The 19,627-nt window shown below is 36.6% G+C and overlaps 1 protein-coding gene across 1 annotated transcript in view; it reads right to left on the bottom strand.

The window, feature by feature from the left end:
• Positions 1–17,347, bottom strand: part of LOC122145576 (metallophosphoesterase MPPED2-like) — a 54,632-nt gene extending 37,285 nt beyond the window's left edge. The window contains exons 1-3 of the mRNA XM_042759555.1: positions 17,208–17,347; positions 14,824–15,087; positions 4,769–4,950 (exon numbers count right to left, since the gene is read on the bottom strand). Of these exons, the coding sequence (XP_042615489.1) occupies positions 4,769–4,950; positions 14,824–14,951 (310 nt within the window). The 5' untranslated portion in view covers positions 14,952–15,087; positions 17,208–17,347. The remainder of the gene's footprint in view (positions 1–4,768; positions 4,951–14,823; positions 15,088–17,207) is intronic.
• Between the last annotated feature and the right edge of the window lie 2,280 nt (positions 17,348–19,627).

The following is a 19,627-nucleotide window of genomic DNA, read 5'->3' as shown; positions in this document are numbered from 1 at the left end:
CATTCCCACCGAACGATTCTTGAGAATCGATCCCACTTATCAACAAACACCATGATCAATGACAACGATTAGCAGCTGGGCTTTCTGTGGCAGAAAAACCAACAAAAGTGAGCTACGCTTCACGAAAATGCATGTTGAATGAGGCAAATGCAAAAGAGAGAAAGAAAGGAATGGCAAAAGCGGCAGTATTTAAAAGGTCTAAAATAAACAACACCAATTTCCCCTTGCAAGTCTCATTTATAAAGGCCTTTTATGTTTTGTTTTTTTTCAGTATCATTTAGCCCCTACTGCTAAAGAACAAAGGAGCGACCTTGGAAAGAAACGCAAGCATTTATGTTACGGAACTCTCCAGAAAGTATAACAGGAATGCTTTGGCTCAGACGATGAAAACACAAAGAATCCTGTTTCCCGAAGATCCACTTCAGGCTCGTCTGAACAACTTTCTTTGAGTTCGTCAAAAGGCTTATATAAACTACTCCATCATCATGTCACGATTTGTTTCAAACTGACTAAACTCTTCTCTCCAAACATGGTTTTTGACAGAAGACAGCTTTCAGCCATCATGAGATTATCTATTAGCGCACAGCTGAGTGTTTACAACAAAAAGCGACGATGTGAAAAATAATTCATCGTCAGGTTTCCTTTGGGACGTGAATAATAAGAAAGTCGGAGCGTTCTCCGACCACCAGGCACTTCAAAAGCTGCCAGGTGTCACATGCCAGGTGGCGTCGAGTATGGTGATAGATGGAGGGATGGAAAGATTGCTGACAGCTCTCTCAGTTTCCTCCCTTCTGATGCACTATTTCAACCGTGTGTGACACGGGAGTATGCATGGATGGAATGACGGCCCGAAGGACAAACCAAGAGCCTGCGACATGAAAAATCAGGCTCCTGCAAATACGAGTGTCACAGAAGCTACTTTGAAATTGCAACTTGCCAAGAATCGAGTCAATTATTATCTAAATGACCAAACTATAGTAAAAAGTAGTTATATATTCTACAAGCTACAAGCACAAGTATCTTACTATACTGAAGTTATTTATGAAGACAGTATCTTGAAGAAACTTCTTATATAATTAAAAAAAATGAGGATCTGAATCCATAAAAACCTAAAAACTGCACTGAAAACAATGACAGAGTATTTTACAAAATATTTTGGTGGAATAGTACAATGGCAATGCAAACACTATATGAGTAATGAATCACCAAATCTATGAATCACTGAATCTAATTTCAGACTGAACCAATTCACTGAATAAACCCATTCAAACTAAGCTGCAACAATGCTGACTTAGCAAGATTAGCTGAAAGAGAAAACAGAAGGCGAAGTTTATGCAAATGTTTGCTATAATACCTATTGTGGCAACACTGAGAATACAACCATACTTGCAGTCCCACACATTTCAGAAAGCAATTATGTACGAAATAAAGTTGCGTAGATGGAAGCGCCTATATTCGATGCGAAAACAGCTGAACTACTGTCAGGCTTACAAGAATAATAAAAAGAAACCCCTTTTGGAGTTGTACTTTTATATTGAAGATATAAAATTATTATAAAAACAGAGCAGAAACAGTTTTGTGGACCCAAAAATCTGATTATGTAAAAAATACTAACTACTAAAAACACTGCACTGAAAACAATGACAAATGAAATATTCTGCTCAACAACAACTAAAAAAGAATATTAAAAAGACAAAGAATTTTGCAAAAACTCTTTGAATCTAAGTTGAACTTCATTGAAACTGTTCAAACCAGGTAAGTTGCAAACATATTGACTTAGGCCCCGTTTACACTAGTGAGTTTTCGTTTTAAAACGCATAACTTTTGCTACGGTTACACCTATCGTTTACACTACTCCAGCGTTTTCGAGCCTCGAATACTGAGACTTTTGAAAACGCTGCAGACCCCGTTTTAGTTTGAAAACTCTGGGGTTGCATTTCAGTGTAAACGGACCAAAACGGAGACTTTTGAAAAAGATGCGTGGCTGCCTACATTCGCTCTGCGTATCCTTGATGACCGTGTAAACAATAACATCATGCGCATTGTTGTACCCATATATGTGTAGGTCGATTAAACCATGGCTTCACGGGGCTTACTGCTTTATACTAAAATACTACGAAACTTAAAAGTTATGTTTGCAAATTTAGTGTGGTACATTTTACTAGTATTTATTTGCTTCCTAACTCTGAATGTTGCTTGTGTGTCACATGCTATACAGTATACTGTATGAATACAGTATGATATTACACCGGATTCACTGATCTGAAGGTCAGAGATGTGAGAGGCTTCATGGGTCAACGTGAGTCAGGTGCAAATATCCCAAACCCTCAGGCCAGGACTCCCTGGCACCAACAGAGCTCTGGATGTCAGAGCCGACAACTGTTTGATTTAATCGCAAGTGTTTTGAATCAACACCTCAACCAAAGCACAGGATCCAAAAGGACTTGAGGTGCAGGATTTACTACACACGTGAACAAAACAATACAGAAACTTGCTAAACTACATTTCTATGAACAGAGTTCTTAAAGAAACCAACTCAAGAAACGTCACTAACAAAAAATGTTTGGACATGAACCATGGTAATACCACAGTATTTTGTGAGTGGTAAATTTTATTATTATTATTTTTTTTTTTTTTCAGTCATGATCAGTAAACAAAATACCATATGAAAGAAACTTCCATCAAAGCTAAATATAAACTGGTTTCAAATACCAATAACTTTATGACTTTCTAAATGAAATGAAAACACGTTAAAAGAAGAATTTCAAAGAATACAATAAGATTTCACAGTTTAAACAAAGTGCATTACAAATGCTGAGACTTATGCAAATTACAAACTCCATGCATGCTAACACACACCGCATAACAGATTGTGTGTGTGTGTGTGTGTGTGTTATACACACATTGTACTACAGCTCAAACTAATGAGAGCATGTCACGCATCAAGGGCTTCCAAACAGATATATTAACAAGAGTTATGGAAGCCAGGACTGATGTTTCAATCTCATAATTTTTTTGCCTTTTCTTCATCTGTATTCTACATATTTTTCTCAGAGGATTGTTCCTACACATAAAATCATGTTGAATTTAACCCTACAAAAATAAGCATAATTAGTTGCTAATGAAGTACCCATTGCTCTCCTATGAATCTGTAATTAGAATGGCTTGTAGAAAATACTAAATAATTCTTACACCATGTCTACACCAGATAAAAAAAAAAAAAAAAAAACAGATCTCAAAGATTATAATAAGCAGAGCTGTCTACACTGAACAAAAATTCTCCTGCCACTTTATTGTCCTAGTCCATATGAAATAAACTGAATTTATTTACAAATACAAATATATTTTTGTTACAAGTTTTATTTGTGAATTCAAACAACTTACTGTTAAATCAAAGCCACATTTAGATGTTGCAGGTTTCTTGCTTTCTAATTTAAATGTTTGGTTTCCGATCATCTGTATTGTGTAAAATATTTAATTCCATAACCTAGTAAATGGTTAATAGTACTGAAATTTAGTTGATAAAATTAAATATAGAATTATTTTCAATGGACTTTTTCTTCATTTTACTATGGTTGAAGTGTGGCTTATTGGTCTGTTTTAGTAAACGGTCTCAAAAACTGATGCAACACTGGAAACTTCTACTGTAGACACAGAGTAAAAATTACATAAATACAAATATCAAATCAAAGGATTCTGGATTTATCAAAATTTATTAATCAATCAATATGAGTTATAGTGGCACAGATACACTACCATTCAAAAGTTTGGGTTTGTTTAAGTTTCTAAAAATGTTTTTAAAAGAAGTAAATTACATTCACCACTGCTGAATTTCTTCGATCAAAAATACAGTAAAAACAGTAATGTTGTGTAAAAAATTATTACCATTTTAAACAACTGTTTTCTATGGTAATTTATTATAATGTAATTTATTCCTGTGATGGCAAAGTTGAATTTTCAGCATCATTACTCCAGTCTATCATTGATCACATGATCCTTCAGAAATTATGCTAATTTGCTACACACACACATACACACACACAATCTTATTATATCAATGTTGAAAACAGTTGTGCAGCTTATATAGTTCTACTTCTTTCACTTTTTCTATGCTCTTATTTTCCCTTAATATCTTCCTGTCCTAAGTTTTATTGTTTTGAACGATGACTGAAAACTTGTTAAACTTGTTTTCCTCAACTGTAAGTCGCTTTGGATAAAAGCTTCTGCAAAATGATTAAATGTAAATGTATTTTTTTCTGAAATTCTGGATCAATAGAAAATTCATTAGAAAACAACAACATCTATTTGAAATCTTTTCTAGTGAAATCTTTACTCTAAATTTTTAATGTATCCTTGCTGAACAAAAGAACAAAATTACTGATCCCTGAAGAAAAAAAAAATTGTATTGATGCCAAACTTTTGAACGGTACTGTACAATGACTAGATAAGCACTTTTTTTTTTACAGGAGAAATACTTCCATACTTCAAAATACAAAGTTAAAAGTCTGAGGAAAATTAAATCCTAATCTGACAAATCCCAAAACAGCAAAAAGATCTAACAAAATGACTTATTGCACCCAGAATTCCTCACTGAACACTTTCTGTTATTGTGACGGATGCTGTAAGGAGAAACTCAGCCTCTCCTGACCATTAGCTTCAGTCACTAAAACCTGTCACCACCACTTCACACGTCTCTAAACGCTACGTGTGTGTGTGAGGGTCAGCTGTGATCCAAGAGGTTAAACTGTGGTTAATCGCAGCTCCTTACCTAACCAGTCGTTAAACTTCTTGACCTCCGAGGGCAGGCCCAGCTCGGTGAAATCCCCCGTGTGCAGGAGAACGTCCCCGTAAGGCATCTGGATGCCATCTGTCCGTGAGTGTGTGTCTGACACACACACAAAACGCGTGTGGCCACTCGGCTTGGGAGTGTCGTACGAGATGGGGTCCACCCTGAGAGCGAGAACAAGTGACAGAGAAACAGATGGCGGGAGAGAAAGAGAAGGAGCTTATTTTATGAGCATGAAAATCAGCAGAAATAACTTGACTCAACTGTTAGCCGGCTAGTTACATAAGTACATGAGCTCAGTGACATGTTTAAATCAGTCTGTCATTGCTATGCACGTAACACAACAGAACAAACCAAAAAAAAAAATTGTGAATGAAACATCACTGTAGTGGCAAAATTTTGATCTATAACAGAATCATGTGTGACGGAAACATTAAGGAACTGGATTCATTATGTGATATTGGAATTGAACCAAATTTCTTATCATACACTACCATTAAAGTTTGGGGTTGGTAAGATTGTTTTAATGCTTTTGAAGGAAGTCTCTTATGCTCACCAAGGCTGCATTTATGTTATGCATTTATATTATTTAATTAAATTTAATTCAATTTTCACTTTATTGCTGGAATTTCTTCCAAAAAATGTCTCGCATCCCATAGAGTTTACTGTCTAACATTAATTTACATCAATACACATTACACATTACACAATACAATACACACACATACAGCTACAACAACAACAAAAATAGCGTTACGTAAAATAGCATTATAATCTCATTTGGTAGAGAAAGCTACTTACATGTGGCTTCACGGGGAAACAAGCAATAGCTAAGATACTGAATTAAACGTAAACACAGCTTTTAAGTCTTAATCAGCTTTTCCGCAAATACATACTTGCCCTGATAATCATAACTTTTACCGCTTGCTCCATTTCTGCATATCAGTTTTTGTTTTGTTTTTTTGAAAATACAAGGCATAAAAATGCAAGCACTGTTAATGCAATGCATGATTTTTTCAGTTAGTGTAATTCAACATGCTTTTTTGTTTCAAAGACATTTGTCTAGACTTTTTTATGTAGACAGACAAATAGAACAAAGAATAGATGGATAGTTGGATAGACGGACATACAGATGGATAGATAGATATTTTGGAAATGGAGTGCAAAAAAAAAACTGTTGTTGCAGAAACATTTTCACATTTACATTCACAGCTTTTGTGGAAAAGTGAAAACTAGAGCAGAATCTTTTGTTGCAGAAGCTCTGAAAATGGAGGCAGCCTTCAGAAATTCTCACATTTGATGTCTATTTAAGAGAATCACTCTCTTCTTGTCTGAACATCCTTTTATTTATTTTCCCAAAGATAGTTTGGGGGAAGGACGGGGATGGAAGAAATTCTCCTCTATAACTCAAAAGGAATGAAAAAAGGATCTTGGCTGTAATTGAAGTCAGAAACGTGCAATAAGCCGCACTTTTTCCCCACACTATTATTTCATTACTAAAAGGGTTGTCAGTCGACAAAAAGCCCTTGGCTCTCTAATTAACACTTACATCTCCTGTCCGACTAAAAATATAAAGGGCCTTAAGAAGGGAGGTGGGTGGTTGTGCACAATACACACACACACACACACACACACACACACACACACACACACACACACACACACACACACACACACACACACACACACACACACACACAATTCCATTAAGGAAAACAAGTATGTTAAGCAGTTGTACATAAAAGAGAATATACTCAAATGAAAGAAAAGAAAATAGTGCAGAATGGCAAATAGCGAGTCAACAAAAAAGGAGAAGACAGATAGAAAAAGAAGAAATATACACATAAGGAAGAACAAACACAGTAAAGGGAAATGAATGAATGAGTAAAAGAAAGAAAGAAAAAGACACTGGCTCATGCATCTGTCTGAACTGTGTTTACATTTATATGACCGAGTCATATCTGAAATGAACCACCTGCACAGAAAATCCTCACACTTTAAAAAGGAGAGAGAGAAACAGGCAGACAGAAAATAATATTTGTTATTGATCACAATGCAGTAAATAAAAGCAAGTCCACACACACACATAGACACACACACACGTATTGATTAAATGTGGTCTGTGGTGGTCAGGCCAGCCACGGAGATATAAAAGACTCGACAGAGTTATGGAAGCGGCTGGCATGCTGAACTTTGTGGCTTACACACACACACACACACAGTCATATGAATCTATTAGAGTAAACAAGGTTTTTCCACATGGAAGCAGACCTGCGTATCTGTTGGTTCGCTATCACCTGAACATGCAACTCACAGGATTTGTTTCACAAGTAAACCAACATTTTAATGCCAAAATGAAATAAAAAAATTGACCATTTACCATCTTAATACTTTTTCTTTTACCTGGAAGGCAAACCCATGAGTTTGGTGGTTCAAGCATAAAGCCAGAGGAACTGTATTCCTGACCCTTAAAAACTGTTTGATTCATTGATTTTTACTTGAATGAAACCAATTTCTTGGATGTTTAAACACTAAGCACATTTCTTTAGGTTACCTGACAAAACATTTGTTCAAGGTGCTCTCTAAAAGAAAACCATGACCGGATGAAGCCTTTTGAATATTTGCTCATTGTTTTAAATATTCACACAGTCTTTTAAATATTCATTAGGTGGGGGGAGAAAAGAAAGGATTATTCGGACCAGGGGCTTATAGAGCCACTGAAATTGCATTAGAGCAAAACTAGTGTGTGTGTGTGTGTGTGTGTGAGAGAGAGAGAGAGAGAGAGAGAGAGAGAGAGAGAGAGTGAGAGAGAGTGTGTGACACTGAAAAAGGCAAGATATATCTTGAAAGAATGGGAAACTGAGTGAATAACACTGTTGTTCAAATCCACAGTAAAGGTATGGTAAAAACAACATTTAGCTGTGGGAAGATCACACTTCCTCATGTCAGGAAAAGACCTTTATAAAACACGCACTCTTAGACTCCGGATGCACTGCGGCTCTTTTATTGGATACATGTGTCATATTGCACAGGAAAGCGTTTTGATTTTTGTTCAAAGATACTCTATTTGACAGCGCTCACTTGATTCTTTAACCTTCAGAAACAACAAGTGATTGAACTGTATCAAAGCTTCAGAAACAGACTCGAAGACGCCGTGCTATTTGTGGATCTCTCTTCCTTCCTTTGGCTTTTGTTACAAGAAATAACCTAAAATTTGTAAATAGCAGCCACAATTGTTTGTAAGGTCAAAACTGAGGTAGGGAACAATTATCTGGTTTCTATTTTGACTTTTTTCCCTTTATAGCACAGTTAACATTTGTGCCCTCAGTCCTCATGGGAAGAAATAAAGTGACAAGTGATTAAAGATATCCGATAAAGGGTATATCTGCCATGCAAATCTGAGTTTTTTGTGTCAATCAAGTCACAATCAGAGCTAAAAATGAGTGACATTTTGTTAGTTGCTTGGTTTCTATTTCTGTATGCTGTGCTGGGTAGCCCCGCCCACTGCACACTCTCACTGGTCGGAAATCCTGCTGCACATAACAGTATATTAAACATCAAATATGTTCTGATTGGCTGATTGCATCAAACACATTACACTTTAACTTTTCCAGATTTTTTTCTAACAGCCTATAAGTGAACAATGCATCCATTATCAGAGCAAAATGGGTTTAAAATCCACTTCCAAATTAAGCTTCTCTTTTTTAACCAGACTAATTCCATTGACATTCATATAGCCAGATTTACATTGTGATCCCGCCCACTCTTTGCAATCGACAGAGGAACTGTTAGTCAAAGTGCTTTACAGCACAGAGACCCCTGCTGTCCAATGAGAAGAAAGGAATAATTACGTTAGACCCCCCCAGCACTCATTATTACATAATGATTGTCCGGTCAATAGGCGGTTAATTTAGAGCCCGACCTCTGGTCTGCGGGATTAAAGGCAGTGCTCCGACTGCTAATTAACATCAGACGCCCATTATCTGGTTTCTTAGGTTTGAAGTTTTAATATTAATGTTATTAATTATACTTAGAGGAATAGTATTTATTGATTTAACTTCACAAATACGACAACATCAAAAATATCATAGACAGATAAACAGACAGATGGACTAACGGATAGGACAAAAAAAAAAAATTGTTACAGCCATTAAAAGATGACATGCAATTTCTTTATAGAAGGATAAATCAGAGCTCTGCACAGGAAATATTTAGCATTTCTCTCCCGCCATGGAAAAATTCCTTCTTTAATGTAGGAATTTAAAGAGCGAGAGAGAGTGACCGAGAGAAAGAGTGAGAGAGTGAACCCTCTGTGTACAGTATGAATATTTTAGAGGGCCAGGTTTTGTAGATGTGGGGCACAGGGCTGTTAAAAGAGTGCCCTGCAGTCAAGCCTTTGATGCGGATAGCACCGCCACTGCACTGATCTGCAGCAGGAAATGGACTTTCAGGCTTATCTGCCTCACTCAGGGCCACGTGTGTGTGTGTGTGTGTGTGTGTGTAAGACAAGCAGGGGCAGGAAGCGCTGTGAACCAGGGCCAAAGAATAAAAATGATAATGATAATCATCAAGAAGAGCCAAATATTTACTGGCTTTTCCACTCATGCAGCTCCGGTTGTACTGCTATTGGTGAAGAAACATCAAGCCGTACGTGCAGTCCAGCACCTTCCCTCATATAGAGCAATGAAATCCATTTCAGACAGAGAGACACAGCATTTCTATCTTATCTTGTGCTTCTCAGCTGTCGGCGCTAATTCAATAAACTTCAGAGCAACACAGAGAGCACAAAGAGAGAGAGAGAGAGAGAGAGAGAGAGAGAAAGAAGCTGGAAAAAAGGATGGAGGATGAGGATGAATGAGAACGAACATTTCAATTAGAACTCTGACAATTTGCAGCCCTTTTAGAAACCACTCTGTATTTCCACAGGTTGTGTTCTTATTAATAATAATAAATGTTTCTTGAGCAGCAAATCAGCATATTAAGAAGATTTCTGAAGGATCGTGTGACATTGAAGACTGGAGTAATAATGCTGAAAATGCAGCTTTGCATCACAGGAATAAATTACATTTTAAAATATATCCACATAGAAAACAGTTATTTTATCTTGTAATGTTATTTTACAATATTCCCGTTTTTACAGATCAAATAAATGCAGCCTTTGGTGAGCTAAGCAAACTTTTTGTGATTCAGAATTTTTTAACAGTGCAGACTGAAAGAGTTAATCCTGAAGTGGCTGTTATAAAACAGATTCTTTCAATCGTACGGAAACCAATTGAAGGGAAAGTTACAGAACATGCAATGCAGTCCACCATGACATCTAAAGCAGAGTATGAGGCCAATCTAATCTTAATGAATAATCTATTAAGAACTAGCAAGTCAGACATCCTTCATCTGCGACACAAGTGGGAAATTTTAGCCAATCGATTTAGCAGGATCTTCACGTCTGTACCGGCCACAGAGCCGTTTGTCTGGAAGGGAAGTGCTCGGTCGTCTGTGCCGAAATGTAAAAAAAAAACCTTCAAACATACAGGTCCCAGACCTGCCCAGTGTCAATTGTCACTTGACCCCCATGACCTTGTGCAGTGGCAGCCTCGGCGGACAGAAGCTGTGTGAGTTTAATCAAGGGTTCTCTCATTTCAAAGGCATCGGGAAGTTCTGTGTGACCCTCCCACACACACACACACACATAAGCTAAAACAGATCCCCCTGAAAGAAAGAGTTAAGGCCTTTCGGAGGAACCGATGGAACGAGAGAGAGTTCTGATTTAATTCTGCAGGACATCTGCATTACGGAGGCCGGCTAGAGCGATGCTTACTGAAATTACAGTCCATGCAAAGCCTCGCTAGTTCCAATATTTTCAATCTCATGCACTTCCATTACATGCATCACACACGGATACGCACACGAACTGCACTCCATTCCTGTCGTTTGTCACTCATGTGCTTCAGAAAGACGATGTAAATGTTCCTAACATAAATCTCTTAAGACAGGTGTGGTGAAACCTGCTTGTACACAGCACATCAATGCAAAAGAACTAGCCTAGTCACCATATCCTCTTTTAGAAGAGGAATTTTCTGCATGCCTTTCATCAACAACAACAAAAAAAAAGCAATGATTTTCTCAAATTAGAAGAGAAACAGGCTTCATAAAGCAACAATATTCTTCTTTCTTCTGTCCAACAAGAAGATAAATACATGACGTAATTCAAACAACACAGAAGTCTTTCTGTGCTGTGGTTTGTTTGTGCGGTAGGAAAGTGTGCTGCATTCGATTAGCTCGATACGTACACCCTCTTCTCCCCCCTGGCTGGGATGAAATGAACACTGAGTTGAAATTCTTAAATGCTTCACACTTTCATGAGCGTTTTAATTATTCAAAGGTTGAGAAATTAACAAGGCTAAAGGAAGGCGATCAGAGCTGCATAAAAAATATGAAAATATGAAAAATAAAAGAAAGAGAGAGTGGAAAAGAGAGGGATAATTCAAAGTAGTACACAACATTGTAATGTTTCCTATAGAATTAATTTTTTATTAATTTTATATATATATATATATATTATATATATTATATATATATATATATATATATAAATAAGATTACTCATTCAACTCTTTTTGAATGATTGCAAATTCACATTCACAACTTAAACTAAGCATTATCCCATTGATGAATCTATCAAAAATAGGACTATTGTTTTGTTTTTCATTTTCTCTTTGTGATTTCATAATCAAAATACTCTGTATTGAACAGCTGAGTATTTTTAGGCTGGCTTTCGTTCAGGCCTAAACAAATGCACATTAAAGAGCAGGGCAATGGAGCCAAAGATCAATTACACTCTTATTAAATAGGGCTGTAGAAATAAAGACACAGGAGCTGCCGGGCCGTGCTTGGTTATTTCTGTTAGATCAGGTTGAAAAGAAAAAAGGCAACAACCAATTTCAGGTGGAAGGAGACTGTGGGGAGGAGGGGTAATGAGAGAGCAGGTGAACAACCGATTTCAATCACAAAGAAGATCGAAAGAGAGGGAACAAATAAAAAAGGATGTAGGGAAGACAATATAGGTAAAAAAATAACTAGAGCAGACTAGCAGTGCTTACAAGGCAGCAAAAGAATAGTTCAAGCTTTAGGTATTTTGGGATTTAAGTTTTAGTTCTGCGTAAATGCTGCATCAGTAATTTGTCATTGAGAATAAACACATAACGTAATATTAACTTCAGTGCAAAGCCAGCTATGTGGTTAAATAGATGCAAAAAAATGACAAAATCACATATGCAAATAAGCACAAGAAAGAAGACCAATTGAAATGCAGTATACAAATAAATTCAGACAGATTCAATCACAATGCAGTATTTTAGGTTCTGAAACACTATCAACATTTTCAAACTTTACATATTATATTTCTCCAATAATTCAAATCCGAGGCTGAAATTATCTACATGGAAAATTTATATTAGTTTGATAAAAAAATTCAAACTAAACTAATAGTAGAACTTTGTGGATGAGAAGAAGAGTTTTAATCGAGTGCTGCTGCCTTTTAAGCACACTAAAAAGTAAAGAAAAACAACTACAACAACAATGCAGAAATCACATCAGCTTTAGATATTGTTAAACAATGTGCTCAGCATTTCCTTTCCACAAATCAGCTTCCCAAAAATCACACAAGCTTCACTAGTTGACATGACTAGCACAGGAGCATATGCTTTCTGTTGCTATGAATTTGCTCCATGCATACAAGAGGAGAAAAACAAAACAAATAGGTGCCTAAAAGAAAGGGGAGGGAACCAAAACTGACATATGTGCTAGTTCTTGGCCAGAGTGCTGCACAAAAGAAAAACCTTTCTTCCTAAGTCTTCCTCTGACTCCTGAGGTCATGTTGGCGAGCCTTAACGAGGGTAATTGCTGTCGATGCACAGGGGCCATGTGCATAACTGGGTCATGGCCATGATCGTCTGAACACACACTGTCTACTGTGTACTGTGTAGTGTAACGAAATTCCCTGCTAAACCACCTACATGAGGGATGCATGAAGTCAAGGTGAAATCCAAACTGAGCCTATTTGTTAAACCACGTTCCTGGAGTGCTGCACAATTCATCTAGCCTATAGACATTATTCCTAAGTAAAATAAATATTTATAATCTTTCTCTAAAGCATCCTTCCTTTTTAGCTGACATCAACCAACTAGCTAGTCTTATAAAATTTATTGTAAACTCTAGTGTTGAGCTGCCACAAAGACCAACTCCCAATGGATAAAAACAAATCCTACCCTGCATATTTTCTTGTTCTCTTGTATCCGTTCACAAAAAAATATGTTACCGACATAAAACAGGTTTGAATCTCAGTTCAGTATAAAAATAAAAAAAAAAAAAATATATATAAAATAATATTGTTTTTTTTCAGGTAATCTAAAAATGTAACGTTTAAGTTAATTAACAAAATGATCACAATTTTAACTATAAAAAGTTCCCTTACAGTATAGTGAAATACTGGAATAGCTCTAACATGATATTTCATGTAATTTACAGTAAAATACTGTTAAATGTACCGTTTTTGAAAGTGCAAAAGAACAAGTCATCTTAAAATGTACAGTAAAAAAAACACATAACCAGAACTCTGTGTGACAGCTCACGTTTGATGGGTTTTCAATTAAATGATGGTTTCTTCTTTGTTTTTCCTAATTAATCATGTACATTCGTGTTTAACGTTACATCTTCTCTTCACCACATGGGATTTTAAGGTGGTTGTCAGTATATTATAAAGGTAAAAACAGATTTGAGTAATTTGGTATATATTAACAATATTTCAGTTAATGAAATATGCATTGTTTACTGTAAATTTAATTTCAATCTGAGAATATTGCTACCATATTTACTTTTACAGTAAAGTTCAGGCAACCACAGCTGCTGTCTTTTTTTTCTTGTTCGTAAATTTCACAGATTTTTTTGTTTATTTTATTTTTTTTTCAGGCTGACTTAAAGGACCAGATCAGGCAGACGCAGCTTTAAAGTAATGCAAATCACAGTGCATGCTGACAAGAAACCAAAAACAAAAATAAATGTCCCCCGTTTCTTCAAGCGAATGTGCAGTTGTGTGTGTTTATGTCCAGCAACGCTAGCCTCTGGTAAACACAATCATTATCTCCCCAATCTAAACAAGCCTTTGCTTTCCCAGAACACACTGCTCTATAAGCAAGGAGGTGATTAAGGAGAAAGCAGTGGATGAAGCAGGGCTGCAACTAGAGAGGAATCACAGGCCTCGCGACGTTAAACCGCAGGCGATGCAAACACCAATGGCTTTAAATAATGATGCAGCCTTTTTAATCTTCCTCATATTACAGTTCAAAAAACACGCGCTGTGTTAAAACGGCTCAGTTTATACTTTGGTGCAAAAAATTATCAGCCTAAAAAATGGATTCCAAATAAGAATTGGAATGATGTAAAAGCTTTTGTAATAACACCGGCGTGCGACAATACTAATTTTATCATCATATTCAACAGTCTGGAAGACTTTACCCAAAAATTAATAATGCTCAAAAACAGCATGTCTGCTGCAAAGACTTTTTCCTCCAAACCACAAACCACTACACGTAGAGTGAACAATCCGGTTTTAAATTGCACATAATGCAGTGCACGAAAATCTATTTGACAAAAAGCTTGGTGTACGTTTCACCTGAAATATGCAATATTTTGCCACAGCTGAGGTCGATATAAAAACCAAGAGCTTGAAAATCGTAATAGTAACCATCTATTTCTGTCTGACCCGCATAGACCATTATGCTATGAAAGGTATCTTGTGTCGGATGCAGTCCAAACCTATTACAAAGTTTGCTTATTTAGGAACAAACACCATGTTAGACATATAAGGCTCTGTGATACTGCGAGCCTGACAGACCAGGAAAAAAAACTTTTGATGCATTACTTAATTTCAAAGTGAGCACAAAACAGAGCAGCTAAAAACTAAACTGACTCACAAACACAAACAGAATGCATAAAAAAGGCAATCAGAACTGTATTTCTGTGCATCGTCCCTTGTTACTCACATATGCACGTGTGGCGGTTGAAAGCGGCTCTGGTTAATGTTGTAGTGGGTGAAGGCCTGCGTGGGGTTGGAGCTGTACTCGTCCACCGAGATGGTCACTTTGCCTTGTGACGGCATTCTGTGGGCCATTCTTTCTCCACGTGACACATGAGACACTTCACCAGGACCCTGGAGCGACCCACAAAGTCAGCATCCTTCAGAACCACCACTTAAACGTGGAAAAAAAAAACCCTTGACAGTGCCGAGATGGAGGACGAGATACTATCTGTAAAGAAAGAGTGACAGAATAAAGATTATGATGTGAAAACAATTGCATAAAATGACTGTAAGAGTAATACAGAATAATAATAATAATAAAATAGATAGTAAAACATGGAAACGGCTAAATAAATAACTGAAGTTGTATTGCAAAAAATTTAAATTATGTGCAATATTTGCTTTGTAGAAAGTCTTTTACATTAATGAAGTGTTTTATATTCTTTATATGAATGTAAAGAGTAACTGACTGCAAAAAAGTTAAAATGGACAATCATTACACATTTTTACCTAAAAATGACTTTTTTAGGTGTATTTAGTCATATTAAAGTATATTTTTGACTTGTAGAAAAAAAAAAAAACTGTTAATTTAGATGTTACTACATTAAACTCCCACTTAAGTTCTTTTTTTTTTTTTTTTTTTTTTTTACAGTGCATATCAATTTTATTTTCTGGAATACATCTGCTTAAATATTTAACATTTTTCTGGCAAACATCTAATAATTATAATACTTTTCATTTAATTTCCACTTTAAATGCATGATAAAAACAACCTTCATGCTGATCACTAATAAAGTTCAGAATCTCGTCCAAACTCAACAACACAAACTCCAGTTGCAAATTTAACCAAAACTCTAACGACAGATCGATATAACAGTACCATGATCCCAACCTTAAACCATCTAACTTATCAAGCTGACAACAAAATCTAACAACTTCATATAAAACCCTCAAAACAACTTTCACTCACTTACTTTAAAAGATATTATAACATATTTAGTGCAAAAACCGCATAGCATGTTGCTGTAATAAAACAAAATAATAATTATATGGGAAAAGAATCGCATTGACTACTATTTACTGTTTAAGTGAATGCAGCAATAATCACTGATTTTGCACAGGAACATCCTCTACAAAGTATGTTTACCACACTAGATTTAGCTCGACATCATTTAATGATCCAATCCATTATTGCACATCCTAAAAAAAAAAAATGAGTAAAGTGTGACACTGCTCTCTCCATGTTATCTACTGTAGCAGTGTGTAAAAATCACTTTATTCAACTAATATGTTTAATATGTACAAGGCTGAAGGCATTTAAATTGATGCAAATGAATTCTGAATTATTGCATTTTTTGTTCTGTAGTGTCAGACATGCAAGCATTAGTCAGTAGTATTCTGTCAATCAACTGGATGTTTTTTTTTAATTGATGAATTATTTATGAGTCTTGTTTTCCAATATTTCTGTAGCTTTACCTCCTAACATTATTATGCAATTTTGCAAAAGTCCTAATATTCCTTTCCCCCCTCCCCAACTGCAACAGTGTTATTTATGCTTACTGTATTTACATCTACAACACTGTACAGATGACAGAAATAAAAAATTCATTTTAATTTAATTTAAAAGTACTATCATATGCACGACATGATGCTAATATGTTGTAAACTTACAACAGTTTTTAAAATCGAAATACATTAAGTTATCTTTGATTTTAAACTTTTTCAGTAAATTACAAATAACTCTACAGGTAATGTACTAGTCTGTTTGACGTAAACCAACCCGTTTTTTTTTTTTTTTTTTTTTTTGCATAAAACAATATTCATCTTCTTTTTTCCGCGTCTTCTGCAAAATAAAATCGTTTTCCCAACCTCTGCTAGCTAGCAAACACTAGCTTAGCTGCGAAAAACCTGCAGTTGCGTTTAATATATAACGTTAACAGCGTGATATTTATTTGCGCTCAACTCTAACGTTACTGCTTCCGGCTGAAAAATGCGAGGGAACGATCAAAATAAAGGCTGCAAATCATGTTTCAAGTGCGGACTCCACTCTTCAGAGAGAGCAAACGAGATCAACTTGAACCTGCATCACCCTGGACTAAAATATATCACCGACATCTCGAGTTAAAAACACGCAAAGTCGCGTGTAAATGCGTCCAACGCGCCCGCCGCGAAGGGTGATCGTTCCCCGGGTGAGTGGCCGCGCTGACACCGCCGCTCAATGACAAGCCACCTCTAACCCTTTTGTGTTTTTTTTTCTTATTATTTTTCTCGCTCCCTGTCTAAGCGTACATTTCCAGGCTGCATAACACGGCAGAAGAGGTCGAAAGACCCTCTTTCTCTCTCGCCCACCTCTAAAGATGTTGCTCCATACACGCCGGGGAATGCAGATGTCGGTAGCCGAAGAGGTGGCACTCGGAGCCGGGCAGGGGCAGGACCCTCGACCCTGGGAGACCCTCCGGCGAGCTGGCGGCGAGACGCGGGAGAAGCGGCGCAGGCAGGCGGCGAGCCTCGCTCTGACTGGCGGAGAGGGGGAGCGAGTCTAGACCGCGGCAGAGGAAGAAAGCACTGCCACTGGGGTCAGAGAGCAGCGACGAGAGCATAGCCTCCGTACTAGCATGGCGGAGCGAGAGAGTGTGTGTGTGTGTGTGTGGTTACTCCTCCCCTCCCTCAGAAGAGTCTGCCATGATATGCATTCACACGTGGAGAGGAGAGACCTTCTTATAAGCCTTTTATTTTTGCGTTTTCTGCAGTGTCCTTTGTTTTGGGGGTTACATTTTATTGCATTGATTTAATCAAACCCAAGAGGACCTAAAGTACCTTGAGGAAGTGCATTTTTAGGGTACATTTTAAAGGAGACACCATGATTTACTTCACGCTGTGTGTAGTCTATAAGAGCACTGGGTCTTTGTTACTGTCAAAATGAAGTGATGTTTGCAAAGTTTTTCCATGTAGGAATGAGTTAAAAGGGTCTGCGTTCATTTCATAGTGTAAAGTCGGGTAAAATGGGCCACATTTTGGTGAATTTCACAGCCAAATTTTCCACACTGGTCCACACTGTTAAATCGGGTCTCTTCTATCATTTTATGTTAAAATATGTAACCAAAAACAATAACAACAAGAGCTATTACAATATCAGAAATCCCAGCTTCTGTGCTTCATGGTAAAATGAGATCTTGTATCATACCATTATAAGAAATGCATTATTGACATGCCTGTTAAATGTGTCAAAATGTATGTGCGATAGGTTCAGTTCAGAATTACTGCGTTTCACACGTGGGTGTCAAAATAAGAATAATATACAACAAATATAGCAATAAAAAGCAACTCTTCCTACTAAAACTCATCGGTACCACGTACTGTTGTGTGTATAGATGTGTGTGTAAGAGAGAAACAAATTAGTGTAGAGCTCTAAAGAACATAAACAGCTGTTAATTGTAATTTTATGTGCAGTTGTGCTGTTTCAAAAATTGATAACCAAATAAACAGGTGTAATGTAAGTTTCTATGTATATGTGTGTATTTATGGATAATGCATTCATACAGTATACTGTACATATAACATATAGCTTGTAATTAGATTCTTTTAATCAAAGAGTTATTTAAAGAGAAAGGAACCATCAAAATATTTCAAAAATCCGGTCAAAATTACATTCAAAGGCCCATTTTTATTTGACTTTTATTTAGTCTTTATACATATATGGGATTATTTTGAAAAATGTGATACTTTTTAGGTGTTCTATAGTGTTTTGTAACTATATAAACCTTACAATTGATTGTTGCAATTAGCATGACAAGGAATTGATTTAATGGCTTTATTATTTATGCTTTGATGCAATTAGCATGTAAATATATAAACGTTATAATTGTATATTTGTTGCTATTAGCATGTCAAGGAATTGATTTTATGCTTTTCCCATTCAGCCTCTGAAAATGATTTGCCCTGCCCCAGTACACTGCTCACTCAGACCAATCAAATCAGTTCACATGTCAAGTATTGTGGCAAATGTTAAATTCAGATCTGAATGCCTTATACAGTATATGGATCATAAACGTGGTGACTTATACTAAGCCGTAAAAATCACGACTGGGCTAATTGAAAAGAGTACATTTTTACCTTGCTGGTGAAATGACGGCATTGGTATCTGCTGTGCATTACTGTTACGTGTTGCAAGCAAGAAGATGAATCATTGAAATGTGGATTTTTCACTGACATGTTTCAATTTACAGAAACCCACACACACTAATACACGCAAACCACACACAACGAAGCAACATTTCTATTGAACTTCTCTCTTATCTCTGGAAAATGTGTTTTCATCGAACTAGCCAGCGGGCAATAATGTGAAGGCAGAGTAGGAATTTTCTTTGCAGAGGCCGCTGTTAAACACCACACCATCATTTGTCCCCTGCCTGTGCTAGCGAGAGAGAGAGAGCGATGATGGATACAGCTTCAAATGTCACTGAAGAAATGGCCTCTGACATGAATGTTTTATTCAGTCTTCTTCCCCTGATCACATCTATACAATAGAAAATGTAAATGTTATGCAGAATGCTTAAAAAATTCACTATATATTTTATGACCTTCTATAAAAGAGGGGCAAAATTACTCTATGAAAATGGAAACGGAATAAAAATCATATTAACCGGGAGGGTGGGATAGAATCTGTGAGGAGTGGTGGGTGATTTTCACTTAACCCAAATCTAGCAGCAGGGGCACAAAGGGCTCTCAGATAGATAGAAGCACACACACACACAGAGAGATTTATGTTG

The sequence above is a fragment of the Cyprinus carpio genome, chromosome A7 (genome assembly GCF_018340385.1).
Source record: "Cyprinus carpio isolate SPL01 chromosome A7, ASM1834038v1, whole genome shotgun sequence".
Lineage (NCBI taxonomy): Eukaryota > Metazoa > Chordata > Actinopteri > Cypriniformes > Cyprinidae > Cyprinus > Cyprinus carpio.
This window is presented reverse-complemented; position numbering and strand designations above follow the sequence as displayed.